The sequence below is a fragment of the Kryptolebias marmoratus genome, linkage group LG13 (genome assembly GCF_001649575.2).
Source record: "Kryptolebias marmoratus isolate JLee-2015 linkage group LG13, ASM164957v2, whole genome shotgun sequence".
Taxonomy (NCBI): domain Eukaryota; kingdom Metazoa; phylum Chordata; class Actinopteri; order Cyprinodontiformes; family Rivulidae; genus Kryptolebias; species Kryptolebias marmoratus.
In genome coordinates, this window is record NC_051442.1 from 17,499,717 (window position 1) to 17,519,176 (window position 19,460).

A 19,460-nucleotide genomic window follows, 5' to 3' on the forward strand; every position below is an offset into this window, starting at 1 on the left:
CAGTCCCCGCTCTTTGTCAGAACCTCACATACCCAGCCCCCCATGCCCCCTTCCGCTCATCTTGTGCCACCTTTTCATTCTTTAACTGCTCCATCTCCTCTCAAAATCTTGCTCTCCTGCTGCTGACAACAAAAAGCTCCCCATCTCACAAAAAAAAACAGTGTTTCACAGATGGGAATAGCACAATAAACAGCCATAACAACAGAAACAAAGGAGAAGAAAATGCATGCATTTCCCATCCTATGTGCACAGACAAAAACAAAAAAAAAGAAAATGGTCAGCTACCAGCTCTTTGGTGACCAACCAGCCTGTATATGAAATGACTAAATCTTTTTAATGGGCAGTTAGGCAATCCCTGACCTCTAAAGGGCCAGGCAGAAAGGCAATATTGCCAAGACTCATCATTCTGCATTCCCACCGCCAACTCCATTCTGAAGAATGGTGTCACTAATTGACACAAACATATCCAATAGAGATGAATAAACTAACTAATGAGACCCAACCCAGCTGACAAATAAACAGTCAATGCATCACGATGCAAGACGCTATACTAATAATAGAACGCTGTCATCTGCTGTTATAGCGTGACGGTGACACATTTTAGCCTTTGATCCCACAATAGGCTTTTATAGGTCTTTGTTTAAAAAAAGTGCACTTTTTTGCACTCAACATGCACAGCCCAGTCTTGATGACAAAATATACATGCAATTATCTAATTTACAAGTAACATTTGTGTCCAGGATAATATTAAACTACAAAACCTTTTTTTCTTAAAAATCTTGAAAACAATGAAAAACAATGCCCTGCATGCTGCTGAGATGCAGCCCTTTTTGAAACAACAAACTAATGAGATACAATTATAATAGGAAGGGTGAGACGTTCTTGGGAAGCACTGAAATACCAGCATGTAAAAATGTCTACAGAGTGACACACCATTTTATTTTTTAACCAGCAGGAAAGGTTATGACCAATTAATATTATACTTGTATATGTGACCCGTTCTGGCAAACTGAGTCATAATGAAGATTTTTTTTTTATTATTTATTTTGAGTTAATATTATTTTCAAACTTTCCATGCCAAAAGCTTCAAAATGATACATAGTTTGTTCAAGTTTGATGATTTATCACCAACACGTGGGTTTTGTTACCAAAACTACTGGTTTGTAAAACACCATTTTTATTTTTTCTAGAATGATGTTGTTGGGATATTAACGCTCATATTTCAAAAGGGCAATCCCCCAGCTTTACAATGACGTCACACAATCTTTAAAGGAATATCTTGGCACTACGGCAGCTGGCAGAGAAAAACGGTCAGTTCAGAGGCTTATTTCTGAAGACATATTTGTTAAAAAACTTTGATTTAAACATAGATTAGGAAGATTAAATGCTATTTTAGTAAGTTGGATTGCTAGACGTGTCTTTATTGACACAGTTTTTTGCTAATCTCAATTACAGAAAAAAAATCAATATTTTCATTTTTCCTGCACTGCCGCCTGTGCAAATCACAACTCATTTTGCCAAAACAGGTCACATATAGCTCTTTGACAAACCACAGGTTGGAGTTTCATTTTGACAAGATAGACAAGCTAAAAGCTAGTCAGAGTGGAGCAACACAAAAGTAGATTACTGGCCTCTCAAAACACCACTGATTAAAAAAAAAATCATACAAAATTTATGCAAATATTTTTGACAAACATTTACATCACCCTCAGTTTAGCATCACACAGTTACTCTAGCATAAACGTTATATTTCTGTAGAAATATTATTCTGTGGCAAAAAAAAAGAAACAACAACAACAAAACACTGAATTTCATGTAAACAATACACAAGACAAGAGAGACTGTCTGAGTTTTAGCCATTTTTGTGTATGTTAAGGTCAGTTTGTTGTGATGGCCATCTTGGTTCAGGTTGACTCCAAAAGTTAATCAGTTGAAGATGTACATCCAGTGATTACTTTCTAAGAGTTTCGGTAAAATCTAACAAGGGGTTCATGATATTTTGCTTACGGACAGTTAGACAAATAACAACACACACAAACACAAGCAATTCCATTGTCACCCACCATTCACATAGACAGAAAATAGCAGGGGAGTCTGGGGACTCCCCTGACTTTTTGAGAGGCATCAAAAATTATGTTCCCTCCCTCATCAGACCAACAGAAGTTTGGTCCATTCTACCACTAACAAGTCAGAACATGCCTGAATGCTGGAGGGATGGAGCTAGCATGAGTAATTGGCTTCTGGGGAGTGGGTACATCAGAAGCTCCTCTTTGGTGTCGAGGCAGTGTCCCTGCTTGTCAAGCGAGGGATACTGCCAAACAGACACATGGGTTCAATTCCTCATCAGGTAGTTACATTATTATTATTCTACTCAAACCAAAATTTTTTATCTTTTTGTAGATAGCAGCAATCCATAATATTTAAAGGGATCTCTGACTACCGGGGACAACAGACCTTGCTTGATCATTTCAATAGTGATGGATCCAAGTATGAATTCAAATTCAAAATTATTCTCAGCAATATTAAGAATGAAGAAAACTACACCCATGTACATTGACACTTACTTGTCATTATTCACTCTGCATAGTGAACACATTAAAAATCTTTATGGGATACTGTAGCAAACTTGTCCAAGCTTTCTTTACACGTTTCCGTGGCCACACAAGAAGTCAGCAAGTGCCCCATTCTCCCTGTGGTTGTGATGCAAATTTTTCCCTTTTGCACTTTTACTGTGTACATAAATCTAATCCACATAAATTCAACAAATGAATGTAAGCCTGTCAAAGAAATCTGATTTTACAGTTTATTTTCTTTTTTTGGTTCTATCTTTGTGGACCTGAACTGTTTTTGTGATTAATGCAATTTTATTTAAGCCGTGAATCTCTGGTTTGTTTGCATATTGAAGTCATATGTAAGCTAGCGATTAGCCCCGTGCCACTATGCTATATTAATGCTAATGTTGTAATGACCTGAAGATAACTGCTAATTTACTTTACACGTTTTCCCTTTTGTGAATGTTTTAAAACCAATCAAAGATAACTGCTGAATGAGTGAAGATTTATTTTATTTTAAATTTCATTATTTATTTTATTATATTGTCTTTTTTTTTGGGGGGGGGGGTTCTTTCTTTTATGAACAAATATGTCCTCACGTTTAAATTGCATCAGTTCACTCTTGTTACAGGCAATTGGTGTGGCAAGATATGTTATGGCAATGTGAGTTTATTTCACTGTGGGTAGAATCCATATGCATGACAAAAGTAAATCATTAGTATGCATGGGTAACACACTGTTAAGCAGTTAAATAAATGAAGATTTATTATGATTTGTTGATTCAATTCTAATCATTTACACAGTGTGAAAGAAATGTGGTCCCTATATGTGATAAAATTGTACAATAGTAAAAGATTTTCCCTGCAACATTCAGGTTGTTGTTGTTTTTTCTTTCTAAATCAAGATTAAGAGAGAAAATCTCATTGGCGAGTCAGAGTCCAAATACATGTAAGAAGATTCCAAGTCCTCCAAAAAACTACAACTAGAGCTGCAACAATCATCATTCTGATCGACAAGTGGTTGGATTACTTAAACTTAGGTGCACTAAAACCCATTTTGAATTGATTGTAAAATTGTTGTAGAATTGTTCCTTTGTCTTCGTTTGTTAGGTTCAAATGTTATTTAGGCCAATGTGTTGATAAACTGACATGTTGCAGAGTTCCTGAAAAGTGTCTCATTAGCGTCTGAGACGAAACCTAGACCAAAGAGGCCCAAATGATTTATGTTTGCTGTAATCTCACAATTAAGTGAACGAGCAGTGTCACATACGCATGTCAGATGTTTAGCGATCTGTACTTAAAGTTTTGTGGTTTTATATTTTTTGTGAAACAGAGAAGAAGCTTATGTTATAATTCATATGACTGCATGACCCAAAAGTGGAAGCTAAAAAAGCGCAGGTGGAGAAAGATGTTTGATGCTTGCTTTAGTTTCTGGAAACCAGTCTACCTGGCAAACACAGTACTGAATCTTTATTCTTTATTATATTTTACAACAGTACATTTGACTGTGCCTTAAGCACCCCCCTCCCCACCCCTAACAAAAATAAAAAAACAAATAAAAATAAAAAATTGCTTCTAACAGGTAAGATTTTAACTGTTAACAACCTTTCCACAGAACCCCATTCCAAAAAAATGTAAACTATAATTTTAAAGTACCAAACATATTATGATCATAATTACTGTGTTGGTTATGATTTTTATTTTTTCCAAAAATGGACCTCTGCTGGGACTGTCAGGCTGTGAATTGATTACTGTGTGCTGAAATTATGGCACCCGCAGACCTAAGCTGCCGTTTAACTTGCGTCCACCTTGAGGCAGGGAAATGCTCAAAGCAAACACAGTGTTGTCTGCTCAGATTTATTTAGAGGGCAAATGCTCCATTAGTTGGGCTTTTTTAATTAGCACACTTGTGAGAGAGGGTCATTAAGGATGTCTGACAGAAGACCTGCTGATGAGGGGGATGGAGGCACTGCTTGCACCAGCCCACTCTCACACACACACACACACACACCTTCACGTGAGCACAAATCTGCTTAACAACCAACAATATTTCACGCAGTCAACGACAAACACATGCAATAAGTCAACCCCACAGGTGACACAGTGGCTTCAGTCCAAAATGGCCACAGAGCAAAAGCCCACACAAATGTATCTATCACCAAATATACAGACTCCAAAAACCTATTAAAGACAGCTAAGAAGGCTAAAATTAAAAGCCTAGGATTTCTTCAAGGGATGCATATAGCCCACTGCCTTAAATATCAGTGTATTACACTAAGATCATCTTACATGGAGAAATTACAGAGTTGTAGCTGTTTTGATCAAACTTTGAAAATAACAGACAGCGTTAACTCTAAAGTGTTAATGGTAAAGCTTTAAACAAAATTTTGTGCAATCTGTTAGTGCTTAGAATATGTGTTGGGGATATCTCAGCTCCCACCTCACCAAATGTTGGGTCAATGTATATAAAACTGATTGAGTTAAAGCCATTATTTTTAAGTTCAGTGGTGTGGTGGCCATCTTGAGTAGTTGTAAATGTAGATTTGATGATTACATTCTGCAAGCTTTATTAAAATTTATTCATGCATTTTTTTAATTAAACAGACAAACACACACAGACATAGAGTAGGGGGTTGTCACCGTACCATTTTCTGGGTGTTCGGTTTCTCCAATGCTGCCATCTGGGGTAGTTCTCTCATAGTGGTCCTCAGGCAGGGTGAGGGGTCCAATGCGAGGTCCAGATGACGACTTACTGCTGGGAGTCTCTGACTCTTCCAAGCCGCTGTCATAGTAGCTATGCTGGGAGGCATCCTGCATATCCTGCACAGGGTTGGTGGTGGAAAAGGTCACTCTGCGATGGGGATGCTGAAAAGCAGAGAAACATTGAATGTTTAAAAACACAAAACAAGAAAAACATTTCCCCTGCCTACATTTTCCAATTACATTTTCTTGGTGGTTGATGGGTCCCTGTTACACCTTAAATTGCACCAATTTAAGATTTGTGTCTGAATATTTCTGTCTCTATAAAGTTCACTCTCCAAAAGTTAGAAAATATTATCAAATATTAAACACTTTTAAATATTAAATAGTCTTTTGCCCTATTATTTTTCTGAATATTACATAAGGTATAAATATATAAAGAGAAGAGGTTATTTATTTCAGTAATAAGAATAGGCAAGTCTGCAGCGACAGAAATAACAAAATAAAATATTTTCTAGACTTCATCACAAAACTTAAATGCATAAATGAGAACAAAACATTGAAATTAGATGAAGGATTCTTCTTTGTATAGAATATATATATATATAGTTAGTTAGTTTGTGTTTCACATAAAACACTGTTGTATTTTAGCACTACTTTTCAAAGGACTTTTTTTGAGAATGAATTCTAGTGGGTACATACAGGACTGTGTGGAAATTTTAAACCACCTCTGAGTCCTTTATAGTTTCTTATTTAAAACAACCAGATTATCTCGTCATTTCTAAAAGTAATTCTGATCAATAGTTCTCTAGAATTTTAGAAGTTTTAAACTTTGAAATGTTTCTTTGCTTTTTTTCATTAATTTTCTGCCCAGTCTTTGAAAATGAGGAAAGAGGACAAGTGGAGGACAAAAGAAGGGTCAGGCCTAACAAAAGTCTCTCGAGCAACCGAACAGAATATGAAAGTCATGTCTTAAAAAAAAAAAAAACACAAAAAGATTAAAAATCCATCAAAGTCCTGACATAGGACCTGAGGGATAATAGTTGTTTTCAGTTAATCATCTTCTGTATGTCAAGTTTTCACCTAATAGCTAGAAATCACCTTGTTGGTGCTAAAATATTATTTTATGATTGTCAAACTGTTTTTATTAAAAAAAATGACACATAGACTGGTTTGAATGAACACAAGACTAGTTAAACCCTTGATCTTAGGAATGTTTTTTTTCATCTTAATGATTCATAGGTCAAAGTTAGGAGGCTTAAACAAACCGAAAAATATACCTTTGAAAGAGGTAAGGACTGGAAATGAGTGGCTTGGAAGCCAATTATGATGCATCAAGACTTTTGCACAGTACATAATTATAACAAAACAGCTGTTATCCAAACTTGTACTAGTTGCTAAAAAGGCTTGAAAAAATAACAACAACAAAAAAGGGTATCTACTTTTCCTTTATGAAATTATGAAATTTGTGAAAAAGAGAAATGTGGTAGCACTTTACCTTATAGCTTGGTACTAAGATGGTAATAGTGTGTTAAAAGTGTGGTCAAAAATGTAATGAATAGGTAATACTGTCTTATTACCAAAGTAACAACCATGTAATTGCATATTACTAAATGTATCTTTTTATCTAACTTTTACCCCACTATTATCATCTTATCACCCTTAATTGCCAGATAGTTACATGGCTATTACTTTGGTAATTACATAATATTACTTTTTATTACATTCTTAATACTATACTCTTACTACACTATTACATCTTATCAGCCTTTTCTTGCCAAGTGTTTACATGGTTATTACTTTGATAACTACATATTATGACCTATTTGATTGATTCCTATTACCACATTATTACCATCTTACCAGCCTTTTATTATCTGGATAACTGCATGGTTATTATTATTTTATTATTATAGTAATAATATACTATTATCTGTTCACTACATTCCTAACATCACAGTGTTACCATCTGATTTCCAAGCTGTAATGTAATATAGTGTGCTTACCACATAATAATATTATTATATAACACAGCAGACAATGACACAAATGAAGAACAAGTTTGACTGCAAAACATTGGCCAAAATATTTAACTTTTTGTCACGTAAAATAAATCTATTTTGTTTTGTTTGTTGTTTTTTCCTTTCCCACAAATTTCACAATGTGCTTTCATTTTTTTTCTGCAGCCCTTTTTTTTTCTTTTCTGATCCAACAACAAATTTAAAATGCATTTGTCTTCATTACAAAACAGCTGGAGTTGATCTTTAAGTGCTTTTCTTTCATTTGTCTTAAACACAAAAAGACAGTTATATGAAGGATGTCTGTGTAAATAAAAGTAATAATGCATTCGGGCTGTGTATTTTATCTTTAGCTTTTTCAACATAGTAATTCCAGACTTTGTAAATGAAATATGAACGGTATATAAAAGATGCCTTAACTACACAAATAGTACCTATTTATATTTATAAATCTTGATGCAAATGTGATTAGAAATGAGCAGCCCAGGGTGGTGTGGGAAATGAGAGTGTAAAACAAATATTCATTGCTGTTATTATCATCATTACTCAGACAGCAGTTTCATTTTCTAAATCTGTCCCCACCAAATGAATTCTGATGACAGTGATTGGTGTACTAATAAGTAGCCCCAGTGAGGTCCCTTCCTTCCCCCAATTCTAATATTTCTCCTTCCTCCGTGTCTGATGTTTAACCCAGCAAACAGCCAGACAATATTTTCACTATTTTAATCAAATTCCTAAGAGACTATGAATAAAACTAACAAAAAGAACAAAACCGAGTGCTTGAAAACATACTTTGCAAGCATTAGAATATGTTATTAGAGCTGCTTTTGTTGTTTGATGCTGATGAGTTTGATTAAGGATTTAAAAAAAAAAAAAACAAGTAAACGAGTGAATAAAAATACTGATGAATTCCTGAATCTGATTGTAGAAAAAGGAGCAAAGCGGCACATAATGAATCATTGGAGATCACACCCTTTATCAAATTAAATGGCTTGTAAATACAGTTAGGAGACCATTAAATTTCCTCATCCAAAGATCAGTTTACTAATGGCTACTTACCACCGATCCACAACAGAAAGATGACTCCTTCCGAGCGCTCGTGCAGTCTCACGCTTCACCCCGCTCCCCCCACCACACACACACACACGCACACACACAGGAGCGCCTCTCGTAAAAGTCAGGAAAGCACTGATACAGCAGAACGGGCCTGCCTCTGCCACACTAGTCAGCGCCGATCAATACAACCGGCGTGCACTTTTTACCATTCAACCACTTTTCTAGCAAACAGCAAAGGAAAAGAAAGGCTTTTAAAGCTTAGGTAAGAGCCATCAACGCCCTAATATTATCAATGAGCTTCACAATGTTTCCAGAAACCTGTTCGTCTTCCCATCACCTCAACACAATGTGTTTTTTTTCTCTCTCTTTTTTTTTCTCATAGAAATAGTGCATTTTTTTTTGGGGACTTTCAGTGAAATAATGATAATTACAGTTCTGGAGTAAAGTTCTTTTTTTCTTTCTTTTTTCCTCCACTTCCTCCAAAACCACATTTCTTGGGTCATAAATTGCACATGGGGTTAGAGAAGGGAAAAAAAAAAAAGAAAACGTGTCTTAGATTTCTTAGTTTTTCACAAACAATAAAGAGAACTCAAGCTGCATTTTCAAACAACATGTTTCTTTTACGTAATAAAACAATGCATTTTTTTTTTTTCCGTGAAGCTATTTAAATTCAGGGTGTGCAAATAAGAGAAAAAAAGCAGTGAAACATTGTCTTATTTCTGCTTTTCTTTCTTTTTTTTGCCCATTAAACATGCTCTTTGATTGGTACATAGACACAGAAAACATGTTCAGCTGCTTATTAGTTCTGCTTCAAACCGAGGAGCACACTATTATACTCAAGCAGAACATGAGTTGTAGAGATCAATCTACACTTTATTAAAATACCACAACACAAACTGAAAACAATAAACTGGAAAAATGCCTCCACCACACTGATAGAAAGTCAGTTCCTTCACTCTTGCTGTTATCAAATTTTATCGCCCAAAGACAAATGTGAAGCGATAATGTTTTTGCCTGTGTCTGTCCGCGTGTGTGTGTATTACTTTGTCTGTACCATTAGCAAAATATTGCATAAAACGGTGGAGAGTTTTTAATGAAACTCTTAGAAAGTAATCATAATCGAAAGATCGATTATCATAACATCTATAGCTGATTAATCGTTTGACTCATTAAAACATGGTCACCACAGCTAACTGACATTAGCCAACACAAAAATGTTTTCAACTCTGTCATTTTTACAGATATTGAACCTAACTTTTACGTGGCAGTAGCTGATAGTCATCCCCATGATATACTCTGAGCACTAACACGTCTCTTGAGATCTCACAATTTTGCAGGAAATTGTAGGTGTCATTTACGAGGTTTGACCAAAACGGCTTTAATTCTGTCTCTTTTTACCATAAAATAATCGCAGCTTAAAATTCTGGCATAAATGGTGGCGGGTGATATGCATTCCTTCAATGAATGCTAGGCCTTTAATAGTAAAGTTGTATTTGACCAAAAAAAACACAAAGATGTTCCTAAAATGATTGATTTAGACTCTCATTATATGAAAGGGAGGAAGCATTTAGTTGTCCAAATATGGATTCTAGCTTAAACTTCTCCTCAAGGCATGACTCCAGAGAGTCAGCATGTTATGATAACTAGCTGAAGCTGCAGAGATGGGAAATAGATTTTCCCTTTATTCGGTGAAAAAAAATAAAAAAATCCTTCGTCAAACCTAAGGGGGCTGCAGCGAGACGGAAGGATAGATGGGAGGCTGAGCGGGAACGTAGAGTTGGTCAGGCAGACATGGACGATACGTTGGCTGGAGGGGACGAGCTGAAGGATTAGATTCTGAGAGACTGGAGGCGGGAGGCTGGGAGAGTTTGGGCATTGTTGTAGGAGTAAGAAGCCGTGGGGCTGAGAATGAAAGAAAAGACACTAATAGTGACATCTGAATTCATAACCCCATTTAGATTGGGCTAAAATGACCTCGTTTATAATAAAGCAATCCCAAAGCAGATGGAAAGATACAGCAGGATTGTGTCTTTGCAAGGGGAACAAGACACATTTTAATGCTGTAATAAATAGCAGAAATCCACTGCCAACCTGCATCCCTGTTTCTTTTTCTTTTCTTTTTTTCTTCTCTGCAAGACTGCCAAAAATATTATCTACAACTCACTGCCACAAAGCAATTTCAAGCTTATTGATATTCAGTTAGAAACCAAAGCTGCACATTAGATAAGAATTATTTATTCTTTATTTCATTAACATATGCAAAAAACCATGGTCAAGTAAAAGAAAGGAGACTGAGGATGCTTCTTAGTTATTTAACATTTCATACAGGGGGAAGCAGCGCTTCTTTACTGCATTAGAAAAATGGGAACATAAAATTCTCATTTCAAGCACGATATAATTTCCTGTGTTAATAATTCTGAGAATTTAATTTAGTGCCTTTGCAAGACTAGAAGATAAAGGAAAAAAAAATACTTATAATGGATGTACAAGTAGTCCTTGGTTCTTTCACAGTTCAAAACAAGTGTTTTTAGCAGCAACTTCTAAAAGCTCTATTTGAAAATCTTGAGAAGGAAGTGGACGTACCTTAAATGTTTTTAGTACATACAATCTGCCAGTCTCTTCCTCCCTTTATCTGATGAGTTGAAGCACTGCCTCTGAAACTGAAGCAGGCTAACCTCCCCAAGTAGAGAACTGACATTTCAGAAGAGATTTCCCCTGACTCTGGCAATATGCGGAGCAAATAGATTCAGATTTTTTCTTTTCTTTTTTTCTTTTTCTTTTATACAAGCTGTAACTGTTTGTCTCTTCTCTTACTGTCTAAGCTTTATCAAAGTTTTAGCCAATTTGACAAAAGGTTATTTTGATCAAAATGACCAAGTTACCTTTTAAAGGCCATAAAGCTCACTTTTAATAAGAAGGATAGACAGTACCTTTTTGATTGTGAGCACCAAAAACATTACTTTAAAGTTTGACAAGAACAGAGTACATGCCAGCCTCAATCTTATCAACCCAAATGTCTTTACAGGATTCTGAATAACAAAATGTAAAAATTGCAAGGTCCTTTCACTTAGATGGCAAATGAAGCAAAGAAAAAAGAGAGAAGAAGAAGAACAAAAAAAAAAAAAAGAAACTGGATGTGTTGGAGAATATTATGTAAGCTGAGTGTGCTCCTTTATACTACAACTACAGATGTAATTTATAAAAACTGCCAGGAAGGACAAGTTCAAAGGAGCCTTTACTCTGTTTTTCTCTGATTTACAGAAGTCAACACATAGCAGAGGTTTTAGATAAACAGAACAAATTATTTATAAATCTAATGAATTATTGGGACTCCGTGGCTTTCATTCAATACATTACATTATTGATTTTATCTGATAAAGAATATCAGGCACAAAATTATTACGATACAATATTACTCCAAATAAAAATTAGGAGTGGCTATTGCAACCTGATAAGGAGTTAAAGACGCTGAGGATAATTGCAGTGATGATCTATGTGAGAGGGTAAGAAAAACTAAATTCAATAAAACTGGTATTTTATAATACATTTGTGACTCTTGAAAATTATTATTATTATTATTATTTTCACCAAACTATTGAAACTACATTTGTAAGAGAGAGCTGCTTTACAGTTTTAAAAAATTAGCTGTTTTTTTTTTTTTGTTCATTTGGCAAAACCTGTGCCGAAGCAGCAAGGATAACATCTTGGTGACTAGCATTTCTTTTACAACTGCTGATTTGCACAACTAATCCCTGATGGGGGAGCAGGTTTCCACTATGCTCTCATGTTGCACTGAGTTCCCTCTTCATTCAGACTGCCACAGAGTTATCTGAGACCTCTCTGCCATCAGGTGCCCTGTCACCCAGCCAAGCCTCACTGATTAGCAGTGTAGCCGTACAGGCCTGCTGGAACTCGTGCAGATGGGTGAGCTCTTCCGTCTTGTCGACCACTTTTGAGAAGTCACGGGAGAGAGATGTCATGTTTGAGTCTCTGTCTTGTGCTTCCTGGTTTAAAATTGTTTTGTTTTTTTCTTAAATGAACTACACAAGAGCATTTTGTTGTTCAAGCTGTTTAAGGGCATTGTATGGGCTTTCACCATGTTGTGTTAGAAGCTTTATATTTTTTTAAAGCATTTTGTACTAAATTAAGACAGCAGCACACCCCCACCTAAAAACATTCAAAAGCATTTTATTTATTTATTTTATTAGTGCCTGTACACAGCCTGGAAGTAGCTATAATTTTCAAATATTAAAAATTTATAGAGTTAATGCTGCTACCATCTTGATAAGTGACGATCTCAAGGTGGCAGTAATGCACCAAGTTGATTGACAATCATGATTTTTTTTTTTCAAAACAGGGGTGCTTTATGTCAGTGGTTCCCAACTCTGGTCCTTGAGGAACACTATCTTGCATGTTTTAGTTGTTTCTCTGCCTTGACACATCTGATTTGAATGAGTGAGCGATTAACAGGCTTCTGCAGAAATTCAAGACCTGCTAAAGAGCAGGGAAACAATGAAAACATGTAGGATAGTGTTCCACAAGGACCAGGGTTGGGAATCACTGTTCTATGCAATATAGCATCAACAGGGTAAACTCTAAAGTGATCTTGTGTCTGGTCCTGCCATTGTAGCAGTTTAATTTTTAAAGGATACCAAAATAGAAACTACACTCATGGGTGAGCTAGACCTTTAAAGTACACATGCCTACCTATCCACAATGATCCCTTTGACTCAGGGAAAATGAAGGAACACAAATATTCCCATGTGGCAGAATTAGCAGCCATACTTGTGTGCACCCAAAATCTCTGATCCATCTGAGAATGTGAATTTAGCAACACAACTTGAGATAAACAGTCATTCACTGCAAGCCTTCAACTCAAACATATATGAACATAGTCATTATAACATTGGCATGTCCTGACATCAATTTTGAGAATCACTGCCCTATAATATATAATTATTTGTTTAAATGGTTCATGAGGTATTTTGCTTGTAATTAGAAAAGATTGACTCCAAAAATGAATAATGCAACAGTTTAAACAAAGATCTTGCAAAATCTGTTAATGGTCATAGAACATGTTGGGGCTGAGTTTCAGCTATACCACATCAAATTTTAATATCAATATCTGTAAAATTGACTGAGTTTTAGCCATTTTTGTGTTTACAGAGGCTGATAAGCTGTTATGGCCATCATAATTCAAGTTGAGTTGTAGATGTATATCTAATAATTATTTTAAATTCAATAAAATCCATCCAGTGGTTTATAAGAAATTTTGCTCATAGATTTTCTGCTGCTTAAACAAATTGGTATCATGGTCGACTATTGTATGATTTTCTTCAATATATCTTTAAATAAATCTTTCAAAACATCATTGTAATCCATCAAGTAATCCACATTTTGCATAAGGTGGTGTATAGTAGTGAAATAGATGCTACTTGCATCTAATAATTAGACCTAAATTTACCACAACATATTCCTTTGCAAAACTAGTAAAAAATATAAAAGCTAAAGGACAATATGTCCAAAACTGTATGCTAAGTAAATTCTGTTACTTTTCTTTTTCTTGTCCGATGAGAAACATTGTGTTATTCACAGGTAAAGTGTTGACAAATGTTTTCAGTTAAATTTTTTATTACACAGATGTGTTGTTCAGGCGAAGTCTCTGCGGCCAGTGAAACATGCTGAATATAAAGGTTTTCCTTTCAGAAAAGAAAGGCACAACAACCGAACTTGCAAAAAAACCTAAACAAATCAACACTACTGTGGCTAAGTTGGTGACATCTTGAGCACAATTTACAAGAGGAAAATTACAGCTTCTGTAGTGATAATCAAAGAACATTGTATTTTCTCCAATTAGAGTAGACAAATAGAATGGTAAGGTTTCAGATGTTAGTTTATATGATTCACAAAGAAACAGGTGGGAAAAAAAATGCATGAAGCCAATTGACTATTGTACTCTCCTGGCACAACCCCAACTTTTTAAGCTGCAGGGAACTCATGAAGTCCTGTTTATCAATACAGAGTTTATGTACATTGTATGTGTACTGGGTGCTAGAAGCCAGACTTTTCCCGTTGAATCACAGTTGTGTGTGTGTCTCTCTTTGATATTATGAAATGGGTTTTCTGCCCATGTTAAAGGAAACGCTGATGTCTCAGTGCCCCTGTGATATGAAAAATTCAATTTAAAAGGATGAGAGAAAGAATGGTGCACGGCCTATTTTCATTCCCTCACACTGAAAGATATGAGAATGATGTTCCATTGTGTGGAGGAAATGATGCCAATCGGGCTGCGGAGAAATTCCTTCATAATTCAATTCAATTTCTCCTAAATCCCAATGGCAAGCTCCTCTGCCAAAGAGAGGCAGAGCGACAGAGACAAAGAAGGAGGGCTGGAGATGGGAGAAGAAGCCCCTACAGTTCGAGACAATGACGGATCAGCCATACTTAGCGAAAGGTAAGAGAGGAACGCAAAGTGAAGGAAAAAAAAAGTTTGGTAAATAATAATTTTGATCACTGTGGGATTTTAAGTTAAGCGTACAAATTTCCTCCTATTATCTCTCTGACAAAAGCCGAGCACAAACACGGTTGAGATCTAAAGGGGACACATTCTTTTATTTTTAATTTAATTTAATTTTTTTAGCTAAGGTTTAAAATAAAGATCGCCTACAATTCGTGCATCTTTGATGGCCAGGCCAAGTCAGCCTGTCGCATGACCCGGTATTTCTATTTTGTTAAAGTGTTTGTGAGTACATCCTGGCTCTGGCATTTTGGCGTGTATGCAGGAATCAATGAGCTGCTGCCTCTGAAGGCACAGAAAAAATGAGCTGCACCAACAAATATGACAATGAAGAAGTGCACCTCTCAGTGTATGCAGCAAGCATAAAACCGTAAAGACTGTAGCACTTGCAAAGGAAATTCATATGGAACTGTTTTTATTTCCCATATCACCATTATGTCCTCCATTCTTATCCCATCTACTGCTCCTTCCTTTTCTACTCTCTCTCTCACACACACACACACACAGCTGAGCACTCACACACACACAGAGTTGTTTTTGTAGGTGCAATAGCTCCGAGGCAAGCAGCGTGGAATTGGAGTCTTCAAAGAGTCTTGGATTATCAAAGAGACACAGCTACCAGAAAACTAGGGGACACGCTGAATAGGGGGGAGGGGTGGGGGTAAGAGGAACATAAGCGAGAGATGGGGAGGGGGTAAGGTGCAGAGGAGTCAGCGTGGGTTTGGGAGGAGGATGAAGTGATCAGACAGGGGAGGGGTGGGGGTGAGAGGTGGATAAAGACCAACAGTCTCTTTGTTCCCCATACTGTAAAAAAACAAGGCTAGAGTGAACACATTAAAAAACAATCACACAGTCCCTTAATGGTCTTGATAGGCAAGACTGGATTTGCATTTTGTGGCTGTTTGGGAGTATTTTCTTTCTTTCTTTCTTTTCTTATTTCTTTCTTTAACCCTGAGAATTCCATTTCAATGGAAGCACTGGCCTTGAAATACCATAATGTTGTTGGAGTAAAACCCAAGTATTACTGCAGCAAGACCTACCAAGTGTGAACATAGCTGCCACATCTAATGACAAATCTGACTGTTCGTGCAACTCCGTGACACAGGATGTGGGAGTGTTGGGGTGAATGGATCACCCTTCGACAAAAAGCTCTCCGTCAGCCTCTCTGTCCCATGATGAGTTATAGATGGTGTTTTTTTTTTTTTCTACCCCATTACAAGAACACATTTCAAGTTGGTGGATAAAATGATTCAGGTTGGTTCAGTGTTATCAGCTGTAGGGCATTCTCTGGCAATGATCCTGTCCCACTGCCACTTTCATAACCCCCTCCTTATACTCTCTCTCTCTCTCTTTCACACACACATGCACATGCATCTCCACACACATACCTTCAATAACCCGCTTTGAACCAGATTATGTTCCTTTAGCGTTTGATGAGAATATAACATGTCTTTCATCACACAATGGCAAAATCAAATTTTACAAGTAACCTTCCTCCCCAGCACAGGCTGCATTTGCAAACTGGGAACTTGTGTGTGTGGATAATAAAAATGTTCCCTCCTTTTTGCTTCTCATTTGGTAATTTTGAGGCATGCCAACACTGCACTGGTGGTGCAGTCATTTGTTCTGACAAAGAAGAAGGAGGAGGAGGAGTGCAGTGGAGGCACGTCTTCTACAGAATAAAGTGTTGAACACTGAACAGGCCACATGTGGAGATGTTCTGTGCTGTTTTAAAAAAGGTGATGTTATGTTTTGTTTCTTCTTTTTTTTTACTATTGGGGTGTTATAAAGCTTTTTTTTTCTATGCATGATGAGTTCTGCTAAGTTTTGATCCTCAAAGGTTTACACCAGAAGAGGGGATTCCTCTCTACCATTTAATTCCCAATTGCACCAAACCCTTGTAGGTAGTCCAGCCTTTCCACCTGTCCTTACTCATGTAATACTTTGTGACATATATTTGATTAATGTTTGGATAGTACCCAGTCTGGCAAATCTCTGAGCTAAATTACTATTTGTGACCAATCTGTTGACCATCTGAGCAGACTTAGAGTTTTGGTAAGGTTGACTTAAAGAGACAGGAGCATAAATGGAATGTTTTAAACAAAAGTGCACAAGCTATGTAGAGTTGAAAACATTAAAAACATTCAGTATTACAGGCTTAGCATTCCTTGAAGAAATGCATATTGCCTGCTACCTTACATTCCAGGGTTTAAGACTAAATTATCTTATGCTGATGAACTTAGTCTGAATCTTTTGGCCAAACATTGAGCATAAGGTTATGGCAATCTGATGCAATATTGCAATCTGTCAATCAAGGGTATGTGTTCTTATTGACTCAGCTTTTACCACATCAAATCTTAGCTCAATATCTGTCAAATTAACTGAGTTACAGCCATTTTTGCTGATGTTGATTAGCTGTGTTAGCCATCTTGAGTGGGACTGACTTCAAATATGAATTAGTTGTTTATGTATATCCAGTGATTACTTTTGGAAAGTTACTGTGGTTCATGAAATATTTTCCTAACAGAAAGGGTTGACTCCAACTGTTGATGATAAAGTTATAAACAATGATCTCATGCAATGAGTAGCATTTGAAGTATGAATTATAACTGACTTTCAATTAGAAAAGTATAACCAAGTATATACAGTTTTGTGTTGGCTAAGGCCAGTTGGCTGTAGCAGTCCTCTTGAATTGGGTTGTCCCCAAAAGTTATTCAGTTGTAAAGGTACAGCCACTGAATTTCTGAAAAGTTTATTTAAATCTATGTTAATGGCAGAAATGTAAATACAATCTTCCACAATCTGTTACTGCTCAGCATATGTGTTGGGAATCAACATCAATTACTACCACATTGGATTTTAGTTGTAGTTCTAGACATTTTTGTTGTTTTCTAAGGTGAAATGGCCATGACAACTATCTTAAATCAGTTTGAATCCAAAAGTTATTCCGTTGTAGATGTGCATCCGATAAAGTCTGCAGGTTTGACTACAATCTGTCCAGTCGTTTATGAAATATTTTGGTGACAGACACATGAACACACACATAAACACAATATCAGTAAAACATATAATTCTCCCCTTTTGGTTTTTGTTGATGGAAGAATACAAGAAGATCCCCAAAATACCAAAGTAGGCATGCAAATGAACACAACATGAACTTCTTAAAGGCATTTATAATGGCGGCAGATGTATGTTATATAAACACAGACAGAAACACAAACAGTCATTGTCATTTTAAGTTTAGTACCTATATGGCAGACAAAGTTTTAACATTTATTTTATTTTTCCTGAAATTCAATTAATTCTTATATTTGTGCTTTCTGTCACATATAATCAGAAGCAAACATTTTATATTAGCTTTATTTGTTTGAGCTTCCGTGGGTGTAATGTCTGAGCCACTATAGATACATAATGTTCAAATATAGTCTGAGATGCTGTAGTTTGTCAAGTACATAATAAAAAAAGATGATGAGATGGAGAAAAAGAAATGTAATATTCATTGTAGTCATGAGAGATTTGGAGGCATGGGATCAGCTTTGAGGAAGCAAAAAGAAAAGAATCAGTGGAAAACCTAATTGGAATCAAATTTCTAATTGGTTTTGGATTTATAAGGTGAAGTCTTTCTACTGACATTCTAAGTCGGAGATTTGCATAAAAAAGTGTCTACACTAGTCTGGATTTTTTTTAAAAGGCACAGGTTTTGCTGTTTACACATTTCATAATAATCACTTTCCAAAGTGGAGATTTTTAGTAGATCTATGAGTAGAGTTTTTTTTTCTTTGAAACAATGACATAGCCTGTTTTAAACATAACCACTCTCACTGTGTGCTCTAAAATTTCAACAATATTAACAAATATACAGCATTTCTTTTTAGCCTTGAACATTCTCTGATTGATTAGGGTGCTTAAAAATTGCCTGCATAGCATAGTAAATAAAAAATACTTTCCAGTGCATTCCATTTTGAAAATTCTATTTCTCATGAGTGCTTCTGACAGTAAAAAAAAATATTTACTCTTTTTATAAAAAAAAGTGCTTAACATATTAGCCTTAAAAACACACCATATTTCATCGTTAGAACAAAAACCTAGTGCAAAACTACTGTATTAAAATTGTGTGAAAATTTTTTTTGTCTGAGTCACTGGTGGTGATGAGGAGGATGCTGCGTTGTTTTGTGAACAATGACCTATGTTTTTCCCCCGGAAGCTTTTGCTAGACAGCTTTCAGCTTGACTAAAACAAAGATTTCCCAAAATAGATGTTGTTTTAGTATTTTTTAAAGTAAACTGTTTTACTCATACATCTAAAAAATCATTGACTAACTGACGTCTCACTTCTCCTGATGTGTTTAAATGTAAGCGAGTTAGCTGAAGTGCTAGGCTAACATTATCCTGCTTCTCTCTATTCTAATATGACTGTTTCCTGTGTCAATTATGTGCCAACAAAACTTACTAAAAAGTTGTTTATGGATAATGTTTTGCCATAAACTTTGTACTTAGTGTTAAATGTTGTAAGTTCTGGACACCTGTAGCAAGGTCTTTTTTTCCTCGGCTTTCTGTTTTATGCCCTCCTCATTCAGTCCTCTTGTCACAGGCAGCTACAGACAGGACTCTCGTTCATT

At 36.0% G+C, this 19,460-nt stretch overlaps 1 protein-coding gene across 1 annotated transcript in view; it reads right to left on the reverse strand.

The window, feature by feature from the left end:
* pcdh1a (protocadherin 1a) overlaps positions 1–19,460 on the reverse strand; it is a 99,346-nt gene that overhangs the window by 23,449 nt on the left and 56,437 nt on the right. The window contains exon 4 of the mRNA XM_017412646.3: positions 5,197–5,416. Within this exon, the coding sequence (XP_017268135.1) occupies positions 5,197–5,416 (220 nt within the window). The remainder of the gene's footprint in view (positions 1–5,196; positions 5,417–19,460) is intronic.